The sequence below is a fragment of the Dioscorea cayenensis genome, chromosome 11 (assembly GCF_009730915.1).
Source record: "Dioscorea cayenensis subsp. rotundata cultivar TDr96_F1 chromosome 11, TDr96_F1_v2_PseudoChromosome.rev07_lg8_w22 25.fasta, whole genome shotgun sequence".
NCBI classification, from domain to species: Eukaryota; Viridiplantae; Streptophyta; class Magnoliopsida; order Dioscoreales; family Dioscoreaceae; genus Dioscorea; species Dioscorea cayenensis.
This window is the reverse complement of record NC_052481.1, coordinates 21,818,036-21,829,927: the sequence shown is the minus strand read 5'-3', so window position 1 is coordinate 21,829,927 and position 11,892 is coordinate 21,818,036. Positions and strand designations below refer to the sequence as shown.

The window sequence follows — 11,892 nt, the reverse complement described above, 5'->3', positions numbered from 1 at the left end:
CTATCCACCATTGTCACAACAAGAACAACAACACTAAGAACAAGAACTAATTAGTATACATATCAATACAAATATATATATATATATATATATATATATATATATTTAAGTGTGTAAAAAGGAACAGTTACACTTGAGTATAACTAGCTAAGATCTTCTAAACTTGTTCATTGATGAAGCTCTATCTTGTTCTTGTTCTTGTTGTTGTTGATCTTCTTCTTCTTATTTGCATTGCACAAAAACAATCGATCCATTTCTTCGGCTTCGACTTTAAAAAACTCAAGCTCGGAGAGTTTTCGCTTGCAAAGAACTGCAACTGGGCGTTGTTTTTTGGGGGCTGGAGGTGGGCAACTCAATCCTACCTCTGGTATCTTGTTCTCTTTTGATTGCGGTGTGTGATAGATGTAATCAACATCTCTCGTGACAAGTGGTATCAGAGCTTGATTTTCTGCCAAACACGGAAACGTGTAGTTTGGCATAACACTTTTGAGTTCAGGAGAAACCGACATTGAAGATGAGGGACTGAAAATGAGAATGGAAGATGAAGATGGAGAAGGTGGGAAATGGGTGAAGGTTAGAAAGTTGTTGGTCTAACCTTCTAACTTGGTATTTTTATTTGGTCAGACATGGCTAACAAATGAGAAGGTCATGCAATACAACTTAAAAAAGAAGTTTATCTTGTGCATATTTTTAGGGATTATAAAAAGGAATAAAATAAAAAAGAAAAAGGAAAATGTGGACAAAATGGGTGGGCATTGGATACTGTTAATGTGGGAATTTTAATAGCTTGTTTAAAAGAATCCAATGAAAGTTCACACGTGGAAAGGTCTGGAAGAGATTGGTATGGTTGTCTGTTGCATGTGTGGATTTTTTTAGTTGAGCTTTATTTTTTTAAGTGAATGGTATGTCATGTGGGGGGGCCCTTTTTAGGGTTTGGTTTGGGATCCAATGATTTGATTTATAGTCACCCAAAAATTTTTGTGGTTGAATTGCATCTTTATTTTGTGGTGAATCTTGATCATTGGTTTCAAAATTAATGGTGAGATTTTTGTTCTTTAATTGTCATTTTAGGGGGTTTTTTAAGAGTATAATTCTTACAAATCTTCACACGTTTTTTTTCTTATTTTATAATTGATTCACTTAACTATTTTTTTGGGTCAATTTAGAGATTAATTATTCCAAAGTCAAACTATCACTATTACAAAATAATAATTGAGATTTTTTAAATAATTTTAAATTTTTTGTGTTGTTAAAAAAACCTACTTGAAAAGTCTATCTTAAAAAGGTATGATTATCCGGCCCGAACTAATTTAGAGCCCAAGGTTTTAAAAAAAATATGAGTAATAATAATAAAAATAAAAATAATTTTTATTTCTGTTAATGATTATGACGAATAACAAGGATGAATAAAATAACTTGGATCTTTGGTGTGACTCATGATTTAAACCCATCTATAAATATGGGGGACATGGATGCCCTCCCATCCCCTCCACACCCCACCATATTTCTTTTTTTTTAAATTAAAAAAATATATATTAAAAAAATAACAAATAATTATAATTCACATTGAAATATAAAATAAAAGTTTTGATAACTTAAAAAATTCATAAAAAAAAATTCCCTCAATTTGATCGGAGATAAGAATGTGACATCATTGGGGGTAAAAATTTTCTTGGCTAAATTTTGATTTTTCTTACAAAACTATTCAGAAAAAAATAATAATAAATCTCAAAAAAAAAATTAATCTTGCTAAAAAAAAAAATTAACCAATGATGCCACTTGAGTAATTGGTTGTTTAACCATATTATTATTTACAATAAAATAAAAATAAAATTTGTGAGGAAGATAGTCCATAAGTTATATATATGTCCTTGTGTCCATCTATATGCTTTAAAATTCTCAATTAATATGTCTCAATCCAAATATGTAGTACAAATCTTCAGGTATTTTGTTGCATTATTAATTACTTAGATTTTTTTGGAAAGTACAAACAAGGATGCATCATGTCTAATTATTTAGAAATATTTATTTTTTGTTGTGATTCTGAATCATTAGGTACAATTTTTAGTGATATCATATTATATATATCATGTACAATGACATTCATTGATTAATCAGACTCACCATCTTCTCCAATTTTTTTAAAAATATTTTTTAATACATACATATATATATACATGTATGTATATTGTATGTTTGTTATTCCATTAATGAAATTCTTTTTTCTTTACATTAGTAAACAAAATTTTGTAACATTTAAAAAACTAACTTGGAAAAATATACCATAATTAAAAACACTATAATTAATTTATTGTTTTTACTTATACTAATTTTCGATCATTGAATTGATTGATAGTAGCACACATCTCTAACCATGAGAGAATAAACAGCCTGGTAAAATAATAATAATAATAATAATATAAGTATTATAATTTCCATTAAACTATCATAAATCCACTTACAAACATTAATCCTCTTGATCACTAGCAAAAATACCTCTCATCTATCAAACACACCCTTCAAAATAAAACCAAATTACAGACTTCAACCAAAACCTATATATATATATATATATAAGGGAATATAAATAAAACTTAAATAGAAATCAAAGGTTTTGATGAATAAGTTTTCTAGATTGAAGGAAGGATTTGTTAGTGGAGTCAGTGATGGCCATGAAATTTAAGAAAGCTTCAAAATCAGTGTCCATGTAGAGCTTTGGAGTTTTCTTCATTAATGAGAAATGGAGAAGGACTAACAACCTTCTCAAATGGAAGACTATGTAGAGATGCAATTGAGATCCTTGATTTAGATGAGTTCACAAACACTCTATGAAGCACACTCTTGTATTTTCCATTGCTAAATATCTGCAAATTTTCAATATATATATATATACAATTAGTTCAAAACTTTTTTAGTTAATCTTCAACAAGAATTTTATTAGTTGGTTTTTAATATTTTTTTAATTTATAATTACAACAAGAAACTCTAGTGAAGTTTTTTAAATTCATTGGAAACAATAATGAAATTAATATGTATAATTTTGAAGTTAATATCATGTTTCATTTCTATTTTAAAATTTTGGAGTGTCCAGGGTTTTTTTTTCTATATTATCTTAGAAATTTAGAACATATGTGAAAACACTCCTAAGGTAATAATATGTTATTAGTTAAACACAAATGTGCAAATATTGATAGTGAAATCCTTGTCTTAAGATATATTTCCAGAAAAAATTATACATTTACATCCTTAATTAACATTAAACGCCAATATTTACATATATAAATAACTATATGTGGTCAAGAAGTCAATTATTATTTTAAAGAAACAATATCATTAATTTTTTACCATTATACATGTACATATAATGTTTATAGATGCAACTTTAGTAACTTCCCATATATATACATACAGTGGCGGAACCAGAAACAAATTAAAGGGGTCTTTATATAAAAAAATTATAAAAATGAAGTTTTTCAATTCAAAAAAATATAATTAGATTAGTTGAACGATATATTTATGGTAGTTTGCTCGATCCAATTATTACATAAAAACAATACATTTATAATTTTTTTATACAAGACAAAATATAAAATTATGGAGCCAAACAATAATTTTTTTATAAATATTTTTTAAAGAGGATCATTCTTCTATGGATGTCCATAGATAAAAAAAAAATCTATAGATGTTCATTATAAACAATTGGATCTCGATCTATTACTACAGTAATTACTGTTTATTTATGTCGTCCGTTGGATCATGATCTAACGGCTGATAATTGGACATCTATAGATTTCTTATCTATGGATGTCCATAGAAAATGTATTATTTTATATATATATATATATTATATCCTAACTAATAAAAAAATCACGGATTTAACTCGATAACTATTTGTATTATTTTTTTATTCTATATATAAACTAATTTGTAATAAATGAAAGCTAAACATTATCTTTTTGGATTATTTTTATATTATAAAAACCAATTTATAAAACATCTAAATAATAAATATTAATTTTTGTTCCAAAACACAAAATGAAAATAAAAAAATTCAATGAATTATTTATATATATATATATATAGAGAGAGAGAGAGAGAGAGAGAGAGAGAGAGAAAGAAAGAGTGAATGAGAAGAGAGAGGGGTGCTTCCAATTTCCTACTCCTCCCTAAGTCCCTGTAATATACATATAAACATGTATATAATATTGATTAGTTGAGGGCCAAGGGGTGCTCAAGCACCCCTTGACTAAAGGTGAGCAAAAACCGGGTACCGATCCGGTTTTTAAAAGCCGGATCGGTATCGGTTTTTCGGATCGGAAAAAAGCTGACCAGATCTCGACCCTGGGCTTTAAACCGGATACTAAAAATCGGTACTGGGTTTTAAACCGGATCGGATATCGGATATCCGGATCCAAATTAAGTTTCATCTACTCCATGGATTTTTTATATAACAACATCAACATTCATAAAAAAACAAATATGAAACTTTAGTAAACTTTATAAAAGAGGATTAAAAGCCTTACATTATTCTCCCCACAAAAAAATTCAAAAATAATAAAGAGTTTCACCGATCTTAGACATAAAGATTTGAAATTTTTCCTTTTTACTTTTTAACCATATAAGAGTTTAAATTTATTAATATGTATATATATAAATATAATAATGTAACTATATAAGTAACTCTTTAAGTATTAAAACAAGGGTTATTAATTTTTTTTTCTACTTACGTCCTTGTAAAATTTAAAATTTATTAAAAACCGGATCGGATTCGGATACCCGGTTTTTAATTTCTCCCGATTCGTATCCGATCCGGTTTTCACCTTAAAAATTCGGACCGGGTACCCGACCCGGGTACCCAAAAAATTCGGGTAAAAAAACCGGATATCGGATCGGATCATCAGATCCATATTTTTTTGCTCACCCCTACCCTTGACCCCCCTCCATCCGCCCCTATATACATATATATACATAGTTTATTCTTTTTAAATGTTCTTAACTTTTTAAAATCTAGGGCCGTTGAATGGCGTCTTTAGATCATGATCCAAAGCTTACTATTTATAAGGAGAATATCAAGAATTACTTTTAATTACCATGATTAGGAGATATTAAGTATATTTTTTTCATATTATATATGCAAATCTAACATTTACCGTGGAATTATTGTAAAACATTCTTATATTTGAAATACAGGGACAATTCCGAGATGACTCGGCCTATATATATATATCATTGAATTTGAAGAACTCGATAAGTGTGTACATATTATATATAAATATAAACCATAGAAAAACTCAAACCCTAATTAAGCATGAACGTGTAGGCCATACTTATATCCTCTTAATTAATTAACAAAACAAAGACTATTATAAGTTTTTTAATTAAAATAACATAATACTAATTAAAATAATTAAAAAGAAATAACACCAACCTCAAGATGATCACCAACGTTGACAAGAATAGAATCAGGCAGAGGCTGAACAGTAATCCATTCATCTTCAAACTGAACTTGAAGTCCTTCAACATCATCCTGAACAAGCAAAGTTAAGAATCCATAATCTGAGTGTGCTGGCATCCCCATTGTCAATTCTGGCTCTGGACATGCAGGAAAACAATTCATCACCATCATCTGACTCCCTTCTTCAAATTCTCTCTTCATCTCTAACCCTAACCCTAACCCTAAACTCTCAAACACTGCCTCCATGATCACCATGAACACTCTCTTGTTCTCTTTAGCATACTCCTTCCCCACTTCCCTGTATATATATATATATATATATTGGAATGTAAATTAATATTTGAGCTTATATATATATATATATAATATTAGTAGTTATATATATATATATATATATATATATGTATACCTTAAGTCAATGGGAGAAGAAGGCCAGTGAGGAAAACAAGAGTTAAGAGGTTGGCAGTTGAGTTTCAAGAAATCTCTCCAGCTAAAAACACCATCATTGTTCTCGTTAAAGCTCGTTCCGTATCTCACCGGAGATCGAATGTCATTCGACATGTATTTCGATCTTTCATCGAATGAGAGTTCGAAGAATCCCTTTGCAACACTCATCGTTCTCCGAATGAGTTCTCTCGGCATGCCATGATTCACTACCTGTATATATATATATATATATATGAATTAACATTAAAGGCAGAAAAATTAAATTATAGTAGTCATGGAAGCATATTAATTAAATTTTATAAAGAACATATAATACAAATATATACATATGAGTATATATATATATACTCGAAAGAAGCCGAAAGTTTTGCAAGCATTTGATAGCAACTCGAGAGCTTCGACTCGATGTCGGGGAGTTTGTAGAAGCGATAGATCGATAACCGGCAATGTGAGTTTATTATCTTCGGTGATGATCTTTGATCTCGAAAGCCGATCGGAGATCGGAAAGATGTATTTCTCAGGGATTTCAGTGATACCACTATCACATAAATGTCTAACTCCTTTGATAGACTTGTTCTCCATTGCAACCTCCAATGCCATCAAGAGTTTGAAGAAATGGATGCAAAGAGATGGATGGTGATCATGAAATGGGCTTATATTGATCTTAATTATATATATATATCTCATGAAGGTGATGAAATTAAGCTAACAATAATTATGGAGTTGACTTGGTATGAGGTCAAGCCACTAGCTCAACAGGATTATGAGTTCCATCTTTGACCATTTCATTCCTTGTGTACTACTAGTATGTGGTATAAGAGTTGACATGATGAAAACTTGGATAAAATATAATGAGGACATATAATATATATACATAAATAAACTGAATTAATACATGATACATTCACCATACTCCAATGTGTCATTTTCTCTTTAAGACTTCAGACTTTGAGAGAGAGAAAGGCACATGGACTTGTATATATTCATTGTAAAATTTAAAAATTTAGTTATTATTCATTTACATTAATTAATGTTTTATAGTTATAGAAAAATGGATATATATATCTTCATTGATGAACAATGCACTTTGGCTTTGGCTTGATTTGTTTGTTTGTATGGCGTGGAAAAAGGATCATGATGAAAGTCATGGTATAGAAAAAGCTTGCAAGAGTCCAATTCAATCACTTTCTTGATTATAAATATAAAAGAAAAAGGGGATAAAGTTAGCTTTAACTTAACCTTTTAATCTCTTTAATCAAGTTATTGAATGAGTCTTAGTTTTAATTTACAAGATTCAACATCATAGTACAACAACAAACCATTTGTTTAAAATATATCATCATGTATATATAGTTTGAATGCATTGAACTTTGGAGATGAGATAAATATTTATCATCAACTTTGAATACTGTTTAATTGTCAAATAATTAAGGGAATAACAAATAGATATAGCATGAGTAGTAACTTGATTATAAAGTAAGAAAGTTTGCAAATGGGTGGGACCAATGAATAGTTCTTCTCTTGTGATGCACTTTGTCATATGCTCTTGATTCTCTGCATGGCTTTTGTATCCATCTCAGCATACAAATAATTCAAAGCTAGATTGCCATTTTTTTATGCCGGAATCTACTACACTAGATCTCACATGGAATGAAAACTTTAGTTTGTGGTTCTTATTGTGCCCCTCATGTTAATTCATTGACTTTTGAGAATTTTTTATTTTCATGGATAATACCAACAACTTTTAGTTCATAATAATAATAATAATATACAGTGGACTTTGTATCCATTGTTTCATTTATATTTATATTTATTTTATGTATTATATGGTAGCAAGTATTGCAGGTGTTTAGGGTAAACGTAAGCACACTTAATAGTTAATAGTTGGTTAACTGAGTCATGTCACATGTTGAGGCTATAACCGAGTCAAAAAGTATGTTTGATTCGGACTTCCTTTAAAGAACAATTGACCCGGTCCGAGTCAACCAAGTTTGTCCATAGTTTGACTCATTTGGGTCAAACCATATTGAATCAAATCCAAACCAAGTCCTACAAGCTGACCACTTCATTGTTCTCTACACTTGCTGCCTTGGGTCCCTTCCCTTGTAATTTATAACTATTCCTCTCTGTAATTTGTAGCATTTTATTTTACAATATATATATATATAGACAATATGTTTTCTAGGATATCCCAGAAAATAAATCTAAAGGTGTCCCCACAACAACTGTTAGATCACCCATCTGATGACCTTTACTTTCATTACTAACCCAAACTCCAGAGTTATATTTATAATAAAATAACTACCATTAAATGATCGGTTGTTGTGAGATATCACTAGATTTTTAAATGTAGGGACATCCTTTAAATTATCGGTCCTTTTATATATATATATATATCTTCTCTAAATAATGTAGGACTATTAATGGGCCTGGCCTATGGTTAGGTGTCCAACTAAATGTCAAGAGCCCATAAAGACCATGGAGTGTTGGGCCCCAAGATTAATTAGATACTTCCAAACTTTTGTCGTTGAAACTGTTTTGAACATATTTTAAATGTTATGTTCTGTTTTTTTTAACTTAAAATATTTACTTCGATAAATATGCGTATAAATTTATTTATTTATTGTAAAAAAGTTAATATAAAATTTATGTAAAGCTATAAACTAACAACCTTATTAATTGATGACTGAATAGACCAAAAACTAAGTTTATTATTAACTCATGTATATAGACTAGAAGTTAAAGCATGTAAAACCCTTCATTCTAAGCATACAAATAAAAAACATTTAGCAAAAAAAAAAAAAGGGGGGGCTTTTGCAGGTATACCCCTAAAAATTTTTGAAATTGCATATTTGCTCCTTAATAAAAGTTAATTGTATACATACTCTTGAATAATATACATAATTACGTATATACCCTTGGAGTTCAAATTAGTTGAAAAACCATCCATTAACAAATAACAAATAACAAATATATAAAATTACCATTATACCGTTGCATATATACCCTTGAAAAGTTTTTTTAAGTTGTACAAGGGTTATTTTTGACTTTTTGTATATCTTAATCCAAGTTATAACCATAGTTAATCAAGTTTGATTAACGGAATCTAACAGTAGGGGCATATCCGTAATTACCTATATTTTTCAGGAGTATATATACAATTATGTTTTTTCTGAGGGTAAATATACAATTATAGAATTTTTGAGGGGTTTATAACTAATTCTCCCAAAAAAAATTGCTAACATAATTACTTACGTCAGTTCAGCTGTATATATATATATATATACAAACCAAATCACATAACCAAAATTTTACAAAACCATAAATTTTTTATTCAGTTTTTTTTTTTGTTAATATAATTCAAAAGCTGATTCAGTTGGTTTTGTCCCTTTTAACCAACAAATACAGACCCAGTCATCATACACAACTAAAACATTAAAAATTTTTACATAAACCACCAAAGAAATGGAGAACCCATCTCTTGATAATTTCAATTCACTAACAATGACACCATTATCAAATGAATTCCAACAAACCTAAGTTACTACACTGACCAGGCTCAATCATCAAAGATAAATCTCTATATATGCTTAAAAATACACATCCTTTTCAACCACCAAACAGATAGGGAAAAGTGTTCAATTTTATATATGATATTAAGATAAACACTAGTCCATTTGATGTTGAAAAACGAAACAAAAACCATATAAGAATAATGCAATATACCTGTATTTTCATTTCTTAAGCAGCATGATGGAGCCTGGTGAGCCTGGACCAGTGCAAGTGGGATTCTGAATGATGCGCCATAAGAAGATATTTCCCTGTGGATAATTAATAAACAAAAAACCAAAGTACATCTTTTCTCAATCACAATCAAAGAGAGAGTACTCTTGATCCATACTTCAGGTGATAAATATCTAAGATTTATATATTCTTCTTCTCTGTTATCATGCTCATAATCTATAGAGAGATTAAAAAAACATATATGCAAACAAGTCCATTGTGGGAACCTACTCACCCAACACAACCACCTTCTCCGCACAAGTCCAGAACACATCATCTACCCCTAAACCAAACAAATCGAGCAGCCAATTAAACCATTCTTCGCCTACAAAATCTGTTGCCACCAAGTTAGTTGTTCTCTGACTTAAATACGAGAAATATAGAGAGGGAGTTTACTTCAATTATGGCTTCAGCTGAGCCACCGGCCGCATCACCAAGCCTCATTTACATGCCTCTGGTTATAGCTCTGTGCATCATAGCTTCTGTAGTATTAGCACTGCTGGCTCTGCATTCCATGATAGTCAGGCTCTGCTCCGGAGATAGGAGGGAGACATCTCAGGCTGCCATCGCTGGCGGAGTGGAGAAGAAGGTGGTAGACGCCATACCTGTCCATGCTTACACAAAGAAAGAGAAGTCATTGTGGTTGAGCCAGAATGATTGTCCAGTGTGTCTGGGAGAACTGGAAGAAGGGGAGCCGATCAAGGTGTTGCCGGATTGTCACCATATCTTCCATGTCTTGTGCATAGATACCTGGTTAGCATTCCATTCGACTTGCCCATTTTGTCGGTGTGAAATAACCATGTCTGATTCTCTAGTTGTGCCTGAGGGTGATGGTGTTAGTGGTGGTGGTGGTGATGCAAGTTCAGCATGCCCATCTACTTCTGGTTCTATTCTAATGCATTTCATGGAGATGCTGAAGTTAAGAAGCTCCCTGGAACTACAGCAGAACATTCAGCAACATCCTTCAGATGGTTCTTCCAGACGTGCATGTGTTATGGTGTAAAGTAGAGGTTTTGTGTACGAAATCAAGAACTATTTATAGATTATACTCAGAGCAAGCTTTGCATGCTCCCATGAACGACCTCTCTGTAACCAGTTAAAAGTGGAAATTTTGACATTTGAACACAACCTTATATTTGCAAATATTTCCTGTGAAATTCATGACTGTATACCCACGTAAAACTAAGATTCTTACAGGTGGAAACATTCGAAGGTGCATATATGTAAACATTAATGGCATAATATGTTTTGCAAAGGTTAAATGACAAGAATTTTATTTCTAAAGGGGTACAAAAGCAATTTTTACAATTCTTGCAAGGATTTGATTCATAATAATTATATGGTTTGTAAGGGTATAAATGACAAAACTCTATAGCTAAACAGGATAGCAACCAACATTAATATCTGAGGAACAAATTTGTCAAAAGAAGTAAAGGCGGACTCAATGACGAGATTCTCTGGCCAATCTAATGAACAACACAAGAGGCTTAAAACTCCTGATAAGAAACAGTTGTGAAATATCTACTGCTGAAAACATCATTAATTAAAATACCAAGAAATCCATAAAGAAGAAAAAATAATCATACCTGGGTTGACAAAGACCAAGTGGTGAATAATTTATACCTGCGTCTCCTGAACTTTCAAAATAATGAAGAGTGATCTCACAATTTTAACAAGTGGAGAAGAACCATAGTATGAGACATTAACATCAGCACCAACTACTCATTAGCTATAAATACGCAACAAGAAGACTCTTGTGCAGCCAAGAATCTAAAAGACACAACTCACAAGTATCAAATGCACCCAACCAATTTCTAGTATATACATTGATATAAATAAGAAATAAAGTCAACGTACACATTTGGACCACAATATGGAAAATGAAAGAGACTGACACCAACTAGCCACATTTTTAAATGATGCCTTTCACAAGTCTATATGTTGCTAATTATACTATTTGAATCAAGCTCAAGCTTACAATAAGGTAATCCAATTAAAATTTAATATAACCTTGTCAATTTAGTACCAAAAGAAAATAAAGGCTGCATCAGAATCCAACAAGATGTAAATAAACAACTCCAAAAAAAAAACCCCACAAATTGGTGCACATGAGACAAGTTCCTACGATATCTCCCAATAAGAAATCAAATGCACAGAATATCAACAGTTGAAGACCCAGAAGTAACCTTTAGGTAAAGTGTGCAACA

The 11,892-nt window shown here is 30.7% G+C and overlaps 1 protein-coding gene and 1 pseudogene across 1 annotated transcript; one reads left to right on the top strand and one right to left on the bottom strand.

The window, feature by feature from the left end:
- Positions 1–2,458: 2,458 nt before the first annotated feature.
- On the bottom strand, positions 2,459–6,522 carry LOC120272554 (annotated as a pseudogene).
- Positions 6,523–9,284: 2,762 nt separating this feature from the next.
- LOC120271984 (RING-H2 finger protein ATL73-like) lies at positions 9,285–11,775 on the top strand. Its single transcript, XM_039278679.1, has one exon. The coding sequence runs from the start codon at positions 10,089–10,091 to the stop codon at positions 10,686–10,688; it is 600 nt and encodes a 199-aa protein (XP_039134613.1). The 5' UTR covers positions 9,285–10,088; the 3' UTR covers positions 10,689–11,775.
- Positions 11,776–11,892: the final 117 nt, after the last annotated feature.

Coding starts and splice junctions, on each gene's coding strand:
- LOC120271984 (XM_039278679.1), top strand. CDS start 10,089: ATGGCTTCAGCTGAGCCACCGGCCGCATCACCAAGCCTCATTTACATG.